At 39.8% G+C, this 19,133-nt stretch overlaps 2 protein-coding genes and 1 long non-coding RNA gene across 10 annotated transcripts; 2 read left to right on the top strand and 1 right to left on the bottom strand.

The window, feature by feature from the left end:
- Nucleotides 1-280: 280 nt before the first annotated feature.
- Nucleotides 281-2,293, bottom strand: LOC107281786 (uncharacterized). The gene is made up of 3 exons (XR_010735070.1): nt 1,917-2,293; nt 1,543-1,807; nt 281-1,121 (listed from the first exon to the last, which is right to left on the bottom strand). It is a non-coding gene; the product is annotated as an uncharacterized lncRNA (long non-coding RNA).
- LOC4325809 (phytyl ester synthase 1, chloroplastic) lies at nt 636-6,124 on the top strand. 2 transcript variants are annotated; one of them, XM_015791983.2, is made up of 13 exons: nt 636-942; nt 1,040-1,091; nt 1,276-1,331; nt 1,475-1,633; nt 1,714-1,818; nt 2,042-2,145; nt 2,289-2,410; nt 2,589-2,697; nt 2,811-2,941; nt 3,468-3,837; nt 5,122-5,235; nt 5,369-5,451; nt 5,553-6,124. In XM_015791983.2, the coding sequence occupies exons 1-13, from the start codon at nt 636-638 to the stop codon at nt 5,833-5,835; spliced, it is 1,995 nt and encodes a 664-aa protein (XP_015647469.1). In that variant the 3' UTR covers nt 5,836-6,124. The 2 variants fall into 2 exon arrangements, with proteins under 2 accessions (XP_015647469.1, XP_015647478.1); XM_015791992.3 differs by having other exon boundaries at nt 794-942; nt 1,458-1,633.
- A 4,238-nt stretch (nt 6,125-10,362) lies between these two features.
- LOC4326030 (phytyl ester synthase 1, chloroplastic) lies at nt 10,363-18,372 on the top strand. Of its 7 annotated transcripts, XR_010741679.1 has the most exons (15): nt 10,365-10,886; nt 11,253-11,304; nt 11,756-11,803; nt 12,055-12,110; nt 12,500-12,658; nt 12,771-12,875; nt 13,438-13,544; nt 13,815-13,936; nt 14,052-14,157; nt 14,312-14,445; nt 14,529-14,898; nt 14,983-15,096; nt 15,267-15,352; nt 18,017-18,210; nt 18,295-18,372. XR_010741679.1 is itself a non-coding variant. In XM_026025462.2 (14 exons), exons 1-14 carry the CDS (start codon nt 10,517-10,519, stop codon nt 16,714-16,716), a joined length of 2,130 nt encoding a protein of 709 aa, XP_025881247.1. In that variant the 5' UTR covers nt 10,363-10,516; the 3' UTR covers nt 16,717-16,865. The 7 variants fall into 7 exon arrangements, 6 of the variants coding, with proteins under 6 accessions (XP_025881247.1, XP_066167142.1, XP_066167146.1 ...); XM_026025462.2 differs by lacking the exons at nt 18,017-18,210; nt 18,295-18,372 and adding an exon at nt 16,416-16,865 and having other exon boundaries at nt 10,363-10,886; XM_066311045.1 differs by having other exon boundaries at nt 18,017-18,372.
- Nucleotides 18,373-19,133: the final 761 nt, after the last annotated feature.

Genomic DNA, 19,133 nt, shown 5'->3' with positions numbered 1-19,133 from the left:
TGAAGCTCCAACCCCAGTCTCAAGCTACTCTCTTCCTCCCATGACCAAGAAAATTTGCAAATGGACTAAACCATAAACATAGCTTGTCAGTCTTGTCTTTCTGGTTTAAGGGAAGTAGTGAGTAGTGCGCTTTGATCCATCACAGAAGACAGGAACGAGTAATCTCTTTTAGTTTCCATCTCTAATGGATTATTTGAACCACAAAGACGAAAGACAACCTTGCCAAACACAGCAACATGATTGTGCCCTCACACACTTGATTACTTGAAGAACAATCATATGCCAACAGAAAATATGAGTACTTTTAACAAGAAAACCAACAACATAGTTATCGTGTGATCAAAGTGTTGGTGTGTTTCCACACGAAAGAACAAGAAAACGCCAACTACTACTATAACAACCTAAGCATAACTGTTCATGATACAACAATTATCATCTAGTCACACGTTCACTACTTTAGCCAAACCTGTGAGCTGTCATGCAATGGTCACACTCACACACTTTGCGCCTCAATTCAGTTCAGTTATTTCTGTTACACACAGCTGCAGATGCTTCTCTGCATAACTCCATCAGAGGTATTGGAAAAAAGACCATGAACATACATACCTCAATGAGAGCTTTGTAGCTTCACAGCAATGGCTACTCTTTCTCTTCCTCTCCACTCCCAGATAGCTCTGTGGCGACAGCGACGACGACGACACGACTTGTTTGAGAGGATCAGCAGCTGCCATCAGTTCAAGCATGCAGGCTGGAGATTGCAAGTGAGCTACAAGGGGCTTGAAACGCTTTACGACGATGGGTACCAGAAGGCTAAGGATCTGGATTATTACTACAGATCACTTGGAGAGCTGGTAGAACATGACAGTGGACCGCCACGCTTGTTCTGTCCCGTTGATGCCGGCTCACCCATTGAGGATGCTCCACTCATGCTGTATTTACCCGGTACAGTTATACCGAATGTTTGTGTTGTAGAATCCTCAATAGTTTTGTCCTGCAGCTTAGCCTTTATTTGATTTGATTTGGATTGGAAACTTTTCAGGGGTAGATGGTATGGGGATGGGGCTCTTCATGCACCACAAGGCACTTGGAAGGTGAGATCACTTCTAGATACTTTCACTTGTCTGCAATTTTTATCAGGCCTTCTCTTAGAATATGATGAGAGCTCACAATTTTATAGGAGTTGATTATAGGCAATTTAGATTACAATGATACTACATGGGTTCAATTTTTACGACTTCCGTAATAATACTAGACAAGTTGTCTTTGAATTCACAGGATTTTTGAACTAAGATGTATGCACATTCCCTTCCACGACCGCACGCCATTTGAAGGTATCAACATATCTGTGAATTAATTTCTGTTTGAAGTATTTCCATCCATACATGAATTTTTAAACTTATTTCATTATTTAGAGCGAATAACAGATAATGTGAAGTTCTCAGATTGCATGGTTTTAGCTGTTTTTCATTTTCAGAACTTGTTGAAATGGTAGAGGATGTTGTGAGAGCAGAGCATGCCACTTCACCTAATAAGCCCATCTACCTTTTGGGGACTTCTTTTGGAGGATGCATAGCACTTGCAGTAGCTGCTCGTAATCCTTGCATCGATTTGGTGTTGGTACTGGTTAATCCAGGTATATCTCCAAATAAATCTGCTGTTGCATGAATAAAATTTGTGATACCTAACTTTATTTTCCTTTTTTCCCTGGAAAAGCAACATCATTTGAGAAATCAGACATAAAACAGCTCCTGTCGGTTTCCAGCCCGTTGTCGGATCGTGCACGGATTGCAATTACATCTCTTCTGAACTACAATATTGGTAAGTATTTCCTAAGTTGCAGCACAGAAGATTTAGAAAAAGATATGTAAGAACGAAAATAACCAAGCATAATGAAACATTTAATTGGCTGAAATAACCTGATAACTACAGGACTGCTTTCCAGTTTTCATCATTTAATTTCTGTACTTTGCCATAAGTTGTCACATTTCCTGTTTAATAACTCTGCATCCGCTTCTTCTGTTCTTCCTGATCATGAGGGCAGACAATGAAGTTGACATGGCATTGAGTAGCATGAAAAGTGGAAGACATCCTTTAGAAGCACTAAACAGATTAACAAGTAATATATCATCATTCCTGAAGCATTCGGTATGTACCGTTCTTTTTTGTGCGTCCCGCTACTATGTCCCATTTTATCAAGCCAGGAGAAAGGGGGACGAGCAGTAGAAATGATTTAATTTTCTGCTTATATTTAATTAATGTGGCTTTCAAATTCTATAATTTCACTGTAGAACATACTAAATAAAATACCGGAGGACACTCTAGGATGGAAAATGAAGCTGATCCAACAGGCTGCTTCATATGCTAATTGCCGTCTAGAATCAGTTTCAGCTGAAGTGCTACTGCTAGTCAGGTTTCTTGCTACCTTAAGCAACCCATTTATCTCTGGTTTTCTACCTTTTCAATTTCACCGTTCTTGGACATAGTTTCAGTCAAGCTATCCCAACATGAGTATTTTGCTTCTGTTGGATCTCGATAACTACATTTCTGTTATGATGATCGAAAACGTACTTTGGTATGTTTGCATTCAGCTGTGCTGACAGATTACTTCCAAGCAAATCTGAAGCTGACAGGCTCCAGAGAATGCTACCTAAATGCAAAGTGTTCTTCTTCGAGAACCATGGGCACAGCTTACTGTTGGTGAGGTTCAGCAGCCATATGCAAATTTAGAAAGACATTTTTTTCAACTGAAAAGAACAAAATGTAGAAGTGAAGGAAACCCTGCTGATGGTAAAACTCAATAAAAAATTCAGGAGTACGGTGTTCATGTCTCGTCGATCATCAAATGCACCAGCCTTTACCGCCACTCGAGGCGGTACCACCGGGTTTTCGACTACATCCCCCCATCAGCCACTGAGCTCAAGGAGGTCGAGAAAGCTGGCAGGTAACAATTCAAAGTTTTGCTGAATTCCTAAACTTCTACCATCACTATGAATTTCTGAACATGTGCTGTTGAGACTTGAAAGTTCAGTACTGATTTTTTTTCTTTTAAGAAAAGACAAAATTCTAAATCTTTAAAATCACTTTGAATCTCTGAACATGTGCTGTTGCGACTTGAAAGCTCGGAGCTGAATTTCTGAATTTTTACCATCATTCTGTATTTCTGAACATGTGTTATTGTGACTTGAAAGTTCAGAGCTAAATTTCTGAACAAGTGTTGTTTAGACTTGAAAGTTCAGTACTGAATTCCTGAAGTTCAGTACTGTTCTTTTTTTTTTCTCTTTTCATAAAACAAATTCTGAATTTTTACTATCACTATGAATCTCTGAACATGTACTTGGAGAATTGAAAAGGTTCACTTCTGGATTTCTGAATCTCTGAACATGTAATTAAATATTGAGAGTAAGAAAGTAGAGTGGCTCACCATGCATCCATGAACATGGATGAAAATGGGATGGATGAAAAAGCAGTGACCTGAGGGCGAGGACGTGCCCGGCGATGTTCTCGACGATGGGGGACGGGGTGGTGGTGCGGGGGCTGGCGGGGGTGCCGGAGGAAGGGCCGGTGCTGCTGGTGGGGAACCACATGCTGCTGGGGATCGAGCTCATCTCGCTGGCGACGGAGTTCCTGCGGCGGAAGGGGAGGGTGCTCCGGGGGATCGCGCACCCGCTGCTGTTCCCCAACAAGACCAAGACGTGGTCCGAGGGCCACGACTTCTTCGACTTCCTCAACCTCTGGGGCGGCGTCCCCATGACCTACAAGTACATCTACCAGCTGCTCGCCGCCGGCGAGTTCGTCCTCCTCTACCCCGGCGGCCACCGCGAGGCACTCCACTGCAAGGTAGTACAGTACAAACTTTTTTCTTTTTACTACTGCCTTCATCCCAAAATTTTCAGGTCATTTATTATATATAAAGACTATCTTAAAATGCTGCCGCAAGTTTCTTAATTAGAAAATTGTCAAAAATATAACTATAATATAATAATTCCATCGTAACTATATTATAACTATAATACAACTTGTATATAAAAATAATAAAAAATATGTAACTTTTTATATCTAAATTATATAAAGGTTATAATGTAGTTGCAGCGTAGTTGCAATAAATTATAATTATTGTAGATATACTGTAACTACAACGTAACTTATACACGAATCTTGACACATCATCATATGGCTGAAAATTCGACCATTTTCCCCTTATTAACTACCTAGGCTGGCATGTACTATCTCGGGTTTCGAATTTGCTATATATTTGTGACAAATTTTCCTCCAAAAATTTGTCAGATGTAATTACAGTACAATCGTAGTGTAATTACACTGTAACTTGCATGTAATTACACTGTAACTATAATGTAACTTGTATGTAACTTTCAAGAATCTCTCGGTACTATGTTATTTCAGTAAAATAGAGGTCGTGGGAACAAATCCTTTCACATATGTGTGTGCTGTGATTTTTTTCTTCCTCACCAGAACAAATGTTGTAATAGATTTAACGATTCAAAATTACATGAAACTTAAATACAAGTGTAACTGTAGTTACATACAAGTTACAGTGTAATTATTACTACGATTATACTATAATTACATCTGTCAAATTTTTAGAATAAAATTTATCGATAAATATATAGTTAGTCCCCTCGGGTTTTAATGCACAAAGATTATCTGTCTTATTTAAAATTTAATATAAAAATATAAAAATATATGTTAATATTGTACCATTTTTTATAAAACAAGTCATAGCAAAATAAAAACAATTATATATTTTTTTAATAGGATGAAAGTCAATGGTGTTGTATATTGAAAAACGGCAGGAATAATATTTACATGGTGTATTTGTTGTTATCTTTTGGAATTGCGTTCAGGAACCCTACAAAGTTCATAAACAAATCACATTTTTAAGTTCAATTTTAGCAATTGGTTGGTTGTGATTTGAGTATTGATAGCAGGATTCGTAATTTTAGACCAAAATACTTGGAAAAAAACAGGGGTTTAAGATGTGCTTCCAGACGAAAATATTGTCTTTTTTTTAAAAAAATAATTAGCAGAACCTTACTTGGTCCAAGTCTAACAATTATGTTTCCAACTGATGATGCACTTATGTGTGCTCTGGAATCTATCTAGGGTGAAGAGCACAGACTGTTCTGGCCAGACCAGACTGAATTTGTGAGGATGGCAGCGCAGTTCAACGCCACCATTGTGCCCTTCGGAGTCGTCGGAGAGGACGACCTAATGGAAGTAAGCGAATCCACACGCATCATACTGCTCTACTGTTCTTAGAAAAAAATCATACTGCTCTGCAGCTAACAATTCAGACCTGCATTTGCATGATCGCGATGCACTGAGCCTGAGGATTAATTTGCTTCTGCAGCTGCTCTGCACTTTCGAGGACATTAGGAACGCACCCTTCGGCAAGGAGATCATGCAAGCATACAGCAACCATCTCAAGCTAAGGTAATTCACACCGATTTCATTCCAACTTTGAACAGTAACAGCTAAATTCATCCCAAATCTGACCAAACCATGAACCATTAATTTACTGAAAAAAAATGCAGGGACATCGACCACGAGGTGTTCTTCCCGGGGGTGTATCTGAAGATCCCGGGCAGGTTCTACTACCGGTTCGGGAAGCCGATCCCGACGAAGGGGATGCAGGCCGTGATGACGGACAAGCAGGCCGCCGGCGAGCTCTACCTGCACGTCAAGTCGGAGGTCAAGGCCATGATCGCCTACCTGCTGGAGAAGAGGGAGGAGGACAAGTTCAGGAGCATCCTCCCCAGGATTCTGTACCAGCTTGGTTGCGGCCACGACTCTGAAATCCCATCGTTTGATCCTTGAGCAGAGCTAGCTGAAATGTGCATGCATGGATGGATGCACACCTCAAAAGATCTAGATTCAAACATGGAACAAACAATTTATTTTAGTTTCGTGTCACAAAATTCATTGAGTAGGCCATACATAATCTTTAAGTTTGGATATGTGATGGTATGAATCGGGAGTCATTTTGCTATTGGGTGTACTTTTAGGCATTGTTATCTTTGTTGTTCTTGTAAATCTGATATAAACCAAGGAGATGTGACAGAATACATGGTACCCTCATTAAATACATCCCAAGTAGTTTTCCAAAGCAGATGAGCTAATAACAGTTGTGACGGTATACGACTGAACTTCCACCATCTCAAGGTGACACTCTACTGCTGTGTTATATCCCTTCCCTGTCCCCTCGAGAAAGAGAATTAACAAATCCTAATGCAAAGTGGCGAGAAACTCAAGGGCCACACTTCCTCCAGGCTTTCTTTCCACGCTATTATGGATAGTCAACTAATGGTAAAATTTGAATTCAATTGTCAATCGGTCCTATCAAAAATAGGATTGACTATATATTCGAGTCATAGCCAACAATAGGTATTTTAACATAAAATTTAAATTAAAATAACAAGTAATATAAAACAAAGAGAGTACTATTTCGTTAAACTGATCATGATCTCACAGATCATAATTATAGATTAGGAACCGAGGACCAAATAATGAACCTGAAAAACCTGAATTCCCCTTCTTCGGTCATTCTTTCAATCACACGATCAACTTGGATTGTTACTACCAGCTAACCGAATAAACCAAACACCCACGTTGTTCCAGGCCTCCAGCCCACACCCCCACCCGGGGGGGGGGGGGGGGCACCATACATCAGGAGTGAGGACGAGACCTAGATCTTATGGCAATTTAACTATTTGTCACTTTTAAGTTTGATAATTATCCAAATAATTAGCTGGGTGACCAATCAATTGCGCGGCTAGCCCCATACAAAATTATCAATCTTTTAGACATGATTTTTTTTCTTAAAAAATGTTAAATAGCCATCTCGTTGTTTCAGACTTAAAAACATTGAATCTACCATTATTGTGTTTTTAATTTTATAGTTTTTAAAATTTACACTGGCCGCCACCCCTTGCTTCTTTATCACCTCTTTATTTTTTTGTCCGACGTACCACGGTTTCTATCCATCCTTCTTGGCACCTTTAAAAATCAGATATTATAGTTTTAGAGTTTATTGTCTTGTTGGGTTCCTTTTTATAGTTCTTAGAAGTCTCATCAAACGCCCGTGAACCCTCTCTCTTTATGTTATTGGGATTTAAAAAATCAAACCTGATTATCGTTGGTTATTTTTTAGTTTCTAGAAGTCCCATCAACCGTCGGGACCATGTTATTTAACGATGCCTGTTGCTCCCTTTTTAATTGTCATTAGGATTGTGAAAATCAAACTTAATCATCATTGGGATTTTGTTTTATAGTTTTTAGATGTCACATCAACTTCCACCACTTGCCCGTTGCTGCTGCTCTCTTTATTGTCAATTGTCACTGTTATGTTCAAGACAGACGGTTCTTTCAATATTCTTCATTTTTATTCCTGAATTTTGTTATTTATAAATTGTATTCATATTTGAACTCTCTTTTTTTTATTTTGGAATGTATTTTATATTTTATTATTAATTTTATTTAATCTTGTTTTTTCTACGGCTACAGTTCTTTTAATATTTTTTATTCCTAATTTAATAAATTATTCCTCCTTGTACTCTCATATTTTTCTAATCTTAAAATTTATTTTATTTTATATTTTGAATTTTAATTGATCTCGTGTTCTAGATGTTTCTTGTCCTTATTTTTTTATTCCGAACATCAGTTATTTATAAATTATATTCCTACCGTGCACTAGTATAGAACTTCTAATATGTAATGGCATTTCCCGTGTCGGGGGCATGCGGACCGTCACACCGCCATCATCTCTAACGGGAAATAAACACCGACAAAGATATACTCGTACAAACATTATCCATATGCATGTATTTCGAGCCCGTCACCGATGAGACCTATCGGTGACAGGCTCATGTTTAGGCTCGACAAAAATTATCTTAAGCCCGTCACCGATACGTCTCATCGGTGACAGTCTCTAATTTAGGCCTGATGAAGATAATATTTAGGCCCGGAGGGGGAGATGAAGGGTGTGTGAGAGGCTGACTATTGGGTCCTGCACTGTTTTCTACCCTAGGTAGCCAGTTTGGCATGCCATGCGAGCAAAAATGATAAATAGTCAACAAGCCACCACCTTAGAGGAAAATAACAAGAGCAATTTTAAGAAGGGTATTTGGATAATTATTAAACCTAACAGTGGCAAATAGTTATATTCCCCAAGATCTTATCCCCTTGGCAACACCTCTGCTCCTCATCTCTATGACTCGTTGACTCGACGACATCTGTGCATCATAGAGCGAACGGCTTCGGCTCGAGACTGGGGAATCCCATCGAGGCACCATCGCGGCGGGGTAGGTGTGTGGCGGCGCTGCTAATGGTGACAGCCATGGCGACATACGACTGAAATCAAATCCGAGTGTCCGACCACGCCGTCATCCTCCAAGACGGCAAATGGCTCCCCAGCCTCCCTGCGTACAGGGCCTCGTTCTAGCCTCCGGGAGGTAGCATTGGTGCCTCTATCCTTTCCGCCTCGACCACTTGTTGTTGTCTTCCCTGCGAACGCTCTCGTCATCCCAGTCGAAGGGATTCCTGCTTGTTCGGCTCCGATGTGTGCCTCCGAACTGCTGCCTGCCGTTGGTTGCCTGGGCTTTGGGGAGCCGCTGCGATGTTCGGTTAAACTCAAACAAGACCAAAGACCGACCCGATAGCTCGGTTAACCGAATTATCGGTCAGAAAAGGAACTACCTAATATGAGCAATTTTACAGTCCTTAAAGAGATACCATGAGGTACCACTTTTTTCTATTATAAATTTAGTACCTTTTAGTGCCTAGGTACTATGAGATACCAAAAATTACATTAAATTTTTGGTACCTCCTCCTAAAGGACTATAAAATTACTAGCGTAAGATACTTTTGTGGATCACTTTTGGATCTGAAAAAAAATACAGATGGTGATAGAGCAGCACAACCACATATCGAGAAGAAAAGAGAAGAGAGAGAAGAAAGCGGCTACAGATTTGTAGCCAGCTGCAACACGGACTTCAAGACGTTATATGTGTATGAGAGGTGGGATCGGATATTAATGGTATAGTATATTTTTATAGTTAACTATTGTTTTTTTTTGCGGGGATAGTTAACTATTGTATGAATGGGCTATTAGATTAGCTATAGTTGATTTGGAGCCAGTAGTTGGCTATACTATTAAACTTGCTCTGATAGAGCAATTCTTGCTCGGAAGTTACGATATGGCCAATGTAGATATATGATGGTTCTTGATGGGTAGCGTTGAAATCTCGTAGCGATACAGGCTCCAATTTTGTTGGGGAGTGGAAACCGGCCACGTGCAGAATTCTGGAGCGTTACTCTACAGGACTCCTCGTACGTTCTGGCTGTCGTCGACTGTAAAATGCTGTCCACACGGACGGTCAGGATCGCGTGCACGTCGGCCTCAAGAGGTTTCGACCCAAAAACGAAATGCATATATACCGCAGTACCGCACGCATGTGGGCGTGGCAGAGATCGATAGATCACTCTGAAAGGAAGTTCAGAAGTCCACTTCCATACACGTAGCCCAGCAGTAAGAGATAAGCATATGATACCTGCATATTTTATTTTTTTGATGATAATGATATGAATACGGTGTGCGCAAATCAAAATCATTTTACTTGTATGACTATCCAACCAAATCCGTTGCTTTCCATGACCACACACGCACTGTATGTCAGTATGGGATATACTGTTTATATTTTACTCTGATTACGTGAAATACACACATATATGGACGAGGAATTATACCTAGGTTTGTGCGTCATTGTGTATTTTACTCATCCTGCTTGCTGCATAGTTGAACTGTATTCATTTCATCATACAATACCAAATTAATATCATCAAATCAAATGTTAAATATATTTGAATAGTATTTCCGTTTGTTGTTGAAAATATTGTTTTGTTTTCCTATAAATTTAATAAATTGACTAAGAAAAAAAATCAAAATGTTTCATAATACAAAACAGAGGAGTATTTATAAGGAAAAGAATATTTAAAGCTCGGTAACAAAGAGATTGAACCTAAACCAATCAGAATAGACAACATTATTAAGAATAATGCTTATGCAAAACATGGACAAATAGCATTCGACACTACTTTTAATCAGATTTTACCATCAGCATAATAGTTGGAATATTTTTAGGGTGACGGACCGTATTTTTCATATAACTCATGGCAATTAAAAAAATGGCCACGGTACTCTCTTTTTGTTTCAAAATAAATTAATGGTTAAAATATAACCTTTATATAGATTTTTCTTATTGATGTATATCGATTTATTTTGGGACGAATTGCGCATAGTATCACATCCACTATATAGTAGTGTCACCACCTCTCGTTCTCGTTCCCACCACAATTCAAATCACGCTCCCCTCTCCATCGATCCACCCCCAATATACGTGGCTCTGCTTCCTCTTCCCCTGTTCCTCCTCCCCTGTTTCCTCTCGTTCTTCTCCAACTCACCCTGTTTCTCTCACCAAATGCCCGTAGTACGCTGCTAACCATGTCCATGTCCATCGCGCTCCACGCCGTCCTCCCCCCCGCAGCCGCAACTCCCCGTCGGCGGCCCACCCGCCTCCGAGCGAGCTCGACGGAGGCGCCAGCGAGCGGGGAGAAGGGGCAAGAGGACACGGACAGGAAGAGTGGAACGGGGATGAGGAGGAGGAGGAGGAGAGCGAAGAAGGTGCAGGAGGTGGGGCTGGAGGCCCTCTACGACGACGGCTTCGGGGAGGCCACCGTCAGGGACTACTTCGACGCGCTGAGGGCCACGCCGCTCGACGGCGGCGGCGGCGGCGGCCCCCCGCGGTGGTTCTGCCCCGTCGAGTGCGGCCCGCCGGCGGTCCACGCGCCGCCGCTGCTGCTCTTCTTGCCAGGTCTCGGTCACGGCCCCGCCGCTCTCCTTGCTTTCGCTGATTCGCTCGGTGACACAATCAAACAAACACTTTGTGTGCACAACACACACAGAAACAAAAAAAATAACCATTTACTTTCATTTACACTGGAAATAGCTTAACAATGGCAGTTCATGTTCATGTTGCGAATTCTGAATTTCCGATGCGACAAGTTCGTGTTCCAAACTGATTTTAACAGTTTTGAGTTGTGGCTGGTCTGTGCTGCACTCTTCTTCAGGGTTTTAGGATTGTTAGAAATCCATAGACAAAATTAAAAGGTTTTGTCATATGCCTGTGTTCATGAATGTGTTTGTACTAACGCTGTTATTCGAATTGACTGAATTGCAGGAATCGACGGTGTTGGAATGGAACTTATCATGCAGCACAAATCTTTGGGCAAGTAAGTGCGTTCCCTTCTTGTGTAAGATATACCCATTTTAACTTTTCATTGTGCACGTTTGGATTAAGACTTTTTTTTTTCAATTCAAGATAAACTTTAGCTGCATTTCTTTGTTCGAATGGTACTGCTAAAGGATATGCCAAAATATAATATTGCAATTTATTTTACTAACATACTGTGCTAAATCATTGAATATCTGCAAAATATAATAGGGTGAAAACACTTACATTTGCATGTCCGTTCTTTTTTCTTTTTTTGTCATATAGGTAGTCTTCGTACATTTATAAATTACTCCTAAGTTTCAGACAAGTTCAGTTAGATGTTCAGAACGTGTAGCTAAGTAGTACTAAATAACTGACAATCAAGCTTTACGTAGTTTCACTGAATTAAATTACAGTAGATAGTTCACGTATGCCAACTGTGTCTTATATCCAACTTTTTTGGCTCTTAGGGAAATAAGGCTTCGTTCGATGCAGCATAAAAATCGAGCATTTCAGGGGTACGGAAATCGGAGCAAGCAATTAACACATAATTAATTAATTAATTATTACACATAATTAATTAATTGTTATAAAAATGAAAATTGGGTTCATTTGAATTTTTTAAAAAACTTTTATATAAAAAGTTTTTGTAAAAAATACACCGTTTAGCAGTTTGGGAAACGTGCTAGCGAAAATGAGGAAGTTGAAATTTAAAGTTGGAGTTTAGAAGTGCAAATAATTTAATTTCATTCCCTCCTTTTATCAACAGGGTATTTGAGGTCCGCTGCTTGCATATACCGGTCAATGATCGTACACCATATGAAGGTAATAATAGACGTCTTGTTTTAGATATGTTATCAGCGTCAGATTAACATGTCCATGTCCTGACAAGTATACTTGACTATATGTACTTGCTACAACTATAACTTACCCTAAATAGGGGAGCAGAGCATAATGTTGCCAAGTGGTATGCCATATATGGTGTGGACTCCATGGTGCTTGTGGTCATTGTCATGGTCTTGTGGGTGCAAGTTCTCATTCTTCTTGAAGTCAGAGATCTGCAGTTCATCTTTTTTTTTTAAATAGGGAACATATTAATGATTAAAATCAACACAGTAAAATTTAGTATTCTCTGATTCAGGTATGAAGAAAGGAAATACGAGCACTAATCAAGGTTCCCTTCACTAACATGTTTTGAAGTAAAATTCATACAGGGTTGTTACAAATTATGGAGGAATCTGTCAAATATGAGCACAATTTGTCACCAAACAGACCAATATATATCATTGGAGATTCCTTTGGTGGATGTTTGGCTCTTTCTTTGGCATCACGAAATCCAGAAATTGATTTGGTTCTTATACTAGTAAATCCAGGCAGGTGAAACCCTTTTCGTCTCAACATTAAATTTCAGTGTCATATAGCAATCCAAAAATAATATGGTTCTTACACTATAGATTTTAGAATATATTAATCTGTTTTCTACAGCAACATCATTTGCGAAAACTCCGTTGCAGGCAATATTGCCTCTTTTGGAAATGGTGCCAAGCAACCTTCCTGTCACTCTCCCTCACCTTCTCAGATATTTGATTGGTATATTTTCTTGTCTTCCTAATTTTGTCCCTCTTTTGGAATACTAGTCCCTATAAATCGATGGCAGAACTTTTACCTTTTAACTCCAGCTGTGTTTTAATAATGATATTGATAGATTTATGTTCAAAGTAAACTGTTGAAGATATAATATTTCAATTATTTTGTTTGCAGTTCATGCTCAAACTTATTTCATACTGTAAAACGTCCATGTTTACAGACAACTCAAAGTTGCCTTTCTTCTGCATTTTCTACAATTATCCCGAGTTGCAAAGGTCATCAATATGTAAAATAAACATCTTTCATACAATTTAGTTTAGCAGAATAGAAGCAGAAATATAAATGAAAATAGTCTCAACAAACAGCATTTTCTAATTCTTTAAGTTTTTATTTTTTCATCCATGTGTGAACCACTCTAGCTCAGCTCCTGAAGTATAGTTTTTTTTTCCTTTCTTTTTTATTTTGGTGCTAAAATGTTAATCAATGGTTGACTCTGGATCTGCCTAGCTGGTTTAGTCAACTTGAGAAATCAAAACCTTTTTAAGATGTTCTTGTTGTGAAATAGGTGATCCTCTTAAGATGGCAATGGTTAGCATTCAGAACAATACCTCTCCTCAAGATACTCTGGAAAGTTTTTCAGACAGTCTTTCTTCAATGCTACCTTTACTTTCAGTAAGCTATAATTTCCTTCTCCTTTTTCATTTTATATATGTTTTCATTTGCACAATAAGCATTGGAATTTGTGTAACATAGCAATTTATTTTGTTCTATAAATATGATATATAGGTCTTAAATATTTTTATCACATGTGCAAATAATCTTTGCATAAAAAGTAGGAAGAAGCATCCCATCCTTGTTTTGATATCCTACTGAATGAAAGAAATCAGCGAAAACACAGATCGTCATATTAGTCTTTCGAACTTCATGGTTGATAATTCTCAGGAATTTGGACATATCGTACGAATGGATACTCTTGTGTGGAAGCTCAAGCTTCTTATGTCAGGTGTAGACTATACAAACTCTCGTCTTAATGCAGTACAAGCAGAAATTCTGCTTCTTGCCAGGTGCCCTTCCTATAAAAATATCTCATATTTGGCAATTTTCTACTCTTTGTTGTATTTAGATATTTACATATTTATTCTTGAACTATAAATATTTGATATATATCTGGGTTTACAGTGGCAATGACAATCTTCCTCCAAGTGGAGAAGCAGATCGACTGTTTAAGGCACTGAAAAGTTGCAAAGTTCGATACTTCAGGACTTCCAGCGATAGATTACTCATGGTACATACTTTTAATAATTTTCTCACAATTGCTTCTATTTCTCCACTTCATTGGTCATTTCCAGTGCTTAATTATGTATAGAAATTATATATGTACTATTATTTATCTGTTGTGTTGTCCATTAGAAAATCTCAGCAATAGAACATTTCCACAGGAGAGCAGCTTTAATCTGCTAACTGTCATAAAAGGAGCCAGCATGTACCGCCAGGGCAAACAAAGGGACACTATCACTGATTTCCTCCCACCTACAATAAGTGAATTCAAGAGAACATTTGGTGAAGATTTCAAGTATGCATTCAGATTCTCAAATATCAATTGTACTTTCGTTAAACAGATTGAATTGATCAAAAGAAAGCTGGGAATTTCTGCAGGCTGCTTCACCATTTGCTGAGCCCAGTCATGCTATCTACTCTGAGAAACGGCAAAATCGTCCGCGGCCTCGCCGGTGTTCCTGACAAAGGCCCCGTCCTGTTGGTGGGTTACCATCAGCTGTTGGCAATGGAGATCACTTCAATGGCTGAAGAGTTCTTGAGGGAGAAGAAAGCAGTTCTGCGAACTTTGGCTCATCCAGTGTTTTTTGTGGGGAATTATGAGATTTTGCGCCAGGAGCTATCTTTTTTTGACGTAGTCCCATTGTATGGGGGAGTACAAGTCAGTCCGATTAATACATATAGGTTATTTGAGAGAGATGAATTTGTTCTCCTCTATCCTGGTGGTATTCGAGAAGCTCTACATAGAAAGGTTTGCTTGAAACTTTACATTTATCAACTACACTTTTGTGATGTCTTTTCCTTCTCAATATATTTGTTCTGCTGAATTGGGCAGGATGAAGACTACCAGTTGTTTTGGCCAGATCAACCAGAATTTGTAAGAATGGCAGCACAGTTTGGAGTTACTGTCATACCATTCGGTTGTGTAGGAGAAGATGACATGTTAGAGGTAGTTTGCTCTGGCTTTTAACAGTAAATCATCTGAAATAATATGGTTTCCAAATAGCATATATGCTTTCTTATGATGTGGAATTTATGATCGGTGCTCAGTGGAATATAAAACTGTATCTGTTCTTTTTTAGGGATAATGTATTTATACCTTGTTTGTACTTTTCACAGATAGTTCTGGATTACAATGAACTAAAGAACATCCCTTATATCAGAGAAACAATAGAGTCGTTCAACCAAGATTGTCCAGGAGTAAGGTCAGATCTCTGTACTTTGTCTTTTCTTCCTTTTGTTAAAAAAAATAAAGGAAAGCATACTGTTAATTGGCAGCGTATCCTATGCACACACCTATCTTGGTGCACTCATGCACTCGGCCACTGTCGGCCTTTCGATTCTAATCCAAAGGCTAAAAACGCAGGTGCGGCATTTTTGCAGAAAGCCGCCCGCAACACCTGTGTATGTTTGCAGAAAACCCCTCACTTCCCTTCGTCTTCTCTCGTCCAAACCTCCTCGATCCAGATCTCATCTCCATGCGATGGGGCTGAACAGAACGACGATTCATCTCGATTTTCATTGAATCCTGCTGCTAGGGCTAGCATCGGCCGACACGCCAGGCTGCGGCTGCCTCGGCGCTGTCCTTCACAGCCGGCGTGGCTGTCCAGCTGCTCGCTGAATGGTTCGTCTCCATCTATAGTGTCCGCATGGAGCCATGGAGGCCGTCGTTCCGGCGAGTCTCTTCGTGTTTTTTCTCTCGATTCTTCAGCTATAATGTCCATGTTTATTTGTTGATTTCTCTTCTTGTTTTTCTCCTGGTTGGACATGGCCTATTTTAATTATTGATATGGCAGCCTCGCTGCCATTTTTCCTCGATTGAACACCACGATGCTCCCCAGTCATGTCGCTGCTTGCCGGCCAAACGGGCCACTGTGCTGCTTGCTCGGCCAGCTCGATGTTCAGCTGCGTGTAGATGGACACAAAATCGCCAACAGCCATGCTGCAGGCGCCGACGACGAGTCCCGCCGGCCCCGACCGAAGGTGATAGAGCAGATTTGGGGATCGACCTGGATCGAGGAGGTTTGGACCAGAGAAGACGAAGGGAAGTGAGGGGTTTTCTGCAAACATACACAGGTGTTGCGGGCAGCTTTCTGTAAAAATGCCGCACCTGCGTTTTTAGCCTTTGGATTAGAATCGAAGGGCCGACAGTGACCGAGTGCATGAGTGCACCAAGATAGGTGTGTGCATAGGATACGTTGCCCTGTTAATGACGAACCTATTTTGAGTCCTTTTTTAGGGTGCAACCTTTTGTGAGTTTTGTTTCAGGAGTACTGTAAAAGGAGAGGAAGGAAATCAGGTCTTACACTTGCCTGCTGTTCTACCTAAATTACCAGGTCGGCTATACTATCTATTTGGAAAACCAATTGAAATGAAAGGAATGGACGGTGTACAGAGGGATAGGGAGAGTGCAAACCAATTATATTTGGACATCAAGTCAGAGGTGGAGAATATAATGTCTTATCTGAAGAGGAAGAGAGAGCAAGATCCTTACCGAAGCATCACAGCGCGCACGTTTTATCAGGCAACATGGGGAGTTACTGCTCAAATCCCTACTTTCGAACCATGAAAATTAGGTTCAAATGTATTTTGTGGGAATGAGATTAATTTATGAACATTGACAGCAGAAAGGGTGGGAAAGAAGATAAGATAAATACCACCTATTGCTTGTTCTATTAAAAAAAAAAGAACAAGAAAAGGACAGGTCTGTTTTACTTTCTTCTTCAGGATTCAGGAAGGCAAAATTTTCACAATTTTTGACAATTTGACCCTTTGAAAAAACTAATTTTACAAATGAACCGCCGCCAAAACTTATTTAAAAAATGACCCTTTTGTTCAGTGCCAAATCATCTGGCGCTGAACTTAGACACCTCAGCGCCACGTCGACTGGCGCTGAATGTCGTGCCACTGCGGACAGGAGGCTAAGTCAACATGCCAACGAACATTCAGCGCCACGCTATTTGGCGCTGAGGTGTCTAAGTTCAGCGTCACACGATTTGGTGCTGAACAAAAGGGTCATTTTTGAAATAAGTTTTAGTGGCGGTTCATTTGTAAAAATAGTTTTTGTAAAGGGTCAAATTGTCAAAATTTGTGCAAAATTTTGGGATATGTTGCAGCTTGTCATGTACTTCCCATATTCCATATGCCAATTGCATTGGAGTAAACTCTTAGATTAATGAGTTAGGCCCAATTAAATCCTAATAAATTCCATTGGCCCACATTTAGTGCTATGGGTAATAATACCACCTTGGAAATCTAAGTGAAGAGATCTCAACTAAAATACGGAGTTAGTGGAGAGTCTCTATTGACCGGTTGAGATGGTGGGTGGATAGCCAGGCGGGGCGGGGCGAGGCAGGCAGGCGGCTGTTGCTGCTGCTCCCTCTCTCTCTCTCGTTTTGTAACTCTCTTGTTTTGTAACGGACGGTGATAAACATGAGAATTGATTCCGTATTAACGAGCGCGTCGGTTAAGCGCTCGGTTACGGAATTATACACCGCGGTTGATGACCCTGAACGTTACTCTCGCGCTTGCATATATGCAATCTACAGCGACCAGAAGGATGAACAGAAGAATAACGAGTTCTTCAGTTCTTCCCGTCTCTTGCACTTGGACTCATCATCATCATTGCTTACATGGTTCAGTTCTTCAGTCGCGAATGCCACACATTGGACTTATCATCATCATTGCTTACATGGTTCACAACTTTATTACACATATCATCCAAAGAAAAGCAGAACAAGCCTCCACTGTCATAACCTTTTCCAATAAAAGTTTCATATTTAGATACGACACGTTATTGGATTCAAACACAAGTCTAAAACCATCTCTACACAGTAGAGAACCGCTAACTAGATTCTTCTTTATTGAAGGGACAAGCTGCACGTTCTTCAGCTGCACGGTCTTTCCCGAAGTGAACTACAGATCGACCGTACCAACACCATGAACAGCCGCAAGCGATCCATTTTCCATCAACAAGGAGAACCTCTCCCAACCTGATAAGAAGAAAACAGGAAAATGTCAGCACACACATGAATATTAGCATCAGTGTCAACCCACCAATCAGGTGAGTGACATATGGAAAGAACTGTAGGTAGAAATTTACCATAACTCGATGTTCCTCCGCCCTCACTAATAACCATGTTTGCAGACATCTTGTTCTTGCGCTTAGGACAATCCTTGGCCCAATGCCCAGACATGCCACACACAAAGCAATCTCTTTTTGCCTTTCCCTTGCCTGTTCTTCTTAAAATGTGTTGTAGCCTTGGGTTTGACGTCAGGTTTGACTTTCTTGTTGTTGTTGTGGGATGCATGAGGGTTCTTCTTTTGCACCAAATTGGCGCTAGAATCTCCCTTGATCTCAGTGGCGAATCTAGAATGGAAATATAGGGGGTGCTCCTTTCTAATGTGTTTTACAAAGTATGATGGAAGCTTGCATGCCATCTAAATAGTTCTAAACAATTTGAAAAAAATTTGACAACATGGATTGATATGAAATATATCACTCTGCAAATATATAACTTCTACAATTTGCAACAAAATTAACAAATTAAATTGAAAATAGTTATCGTACATTCACAATTATATTTTTTTTGCAACTTGTAGAAGTTGAATTTTAACTTGCATGTCTGCGGAGTGATATGTTTCATATTAATCAATTTTTTAAGATTTTTTTATGATTATTTAGATGACATGTACAAAACGAGGGGATATCTCCTGAAGGGATGAAAACGCTTTCCCATGATAGAAGACATAATACGACAAAGACACAACCACAAATTTAATAACACAATTGTTGATAATTGTTGGATTACTTTGTGAGTAAAAACCACTCGCTTCCCTAATCCCCTGATCGTTCCATCCATTAAAGTAGACAAAAAAAAAGCAAAAACTAATAGGTTAATAAGGAAGGCCTAACAGCCAATTAGTCCACTTAATCATCCATGGACCACGCCATGTTGTCTTTGTTTGCTCCTCCTTCCTTGCCAC

The sequence above is a fragment of the Oryza sativa genome, chromosome 1, assembly GCF_034140825.1.
Source record: "Oryza sativa Japonica Group chromosome 1, ASM3414082v1".
NCBI classification, from domain to species: Eukaryota; Viridiplantae; Streptophyta; class Magnoliopsida; order Poales; family Poaceae; genus Oryza; species Oryza sativa.
The sequence above is the reverse complement of the archived record's forward strand: the minus strand, read 5'-3'. Positions and strand labels throughout refer to the sequence as shown.

Bases quoted from the DNA above. Each gene is read 5' to 3' on its own strand.
- LOC4326030 (XM_026025462.2), top strand. From the start codon at position 10,517: ATGTCCATGTCCATCGCGCTCCACGCCGTCCTCCCCCCCGCAGCCGCA. The intron at 12,876-13,437 runs GTATATTTTCTT...GTTGTGAAATAG, and splicing joins CCTTCTCAGATATTTGATTG to GTGATCCTCTTAAGATGGCA. The intron at 14,158-14,311 runs GTACATACTTTT...ACATTTCCACAG, and splicing joins CCAGCGATAGATTACTCATG to GAGAGCAGCTTTAATCTGCT.
- LOC4325809 (XM_015791983.2), top strand. From the start codon at position 636: ATGGCTACTCTTTCTCTTCCTCTCCACTCCCAGATAGCTCTGTGGCGA. The intron at 5,236-5,368 runs GTAAGCGAATCC...TTGCTTCTGCAG, and splicing joins GAGAGGACGACCTAATGGAA to CTGCTCTGCACTTTCGAGGA. The intron at 5,452-5,552 runs GTAATTCACACC...AAAAAAATGCAG, and splicing joins AGCAACCATCTCAAGCTAAG to GGACATCGACCACGAGGTGT.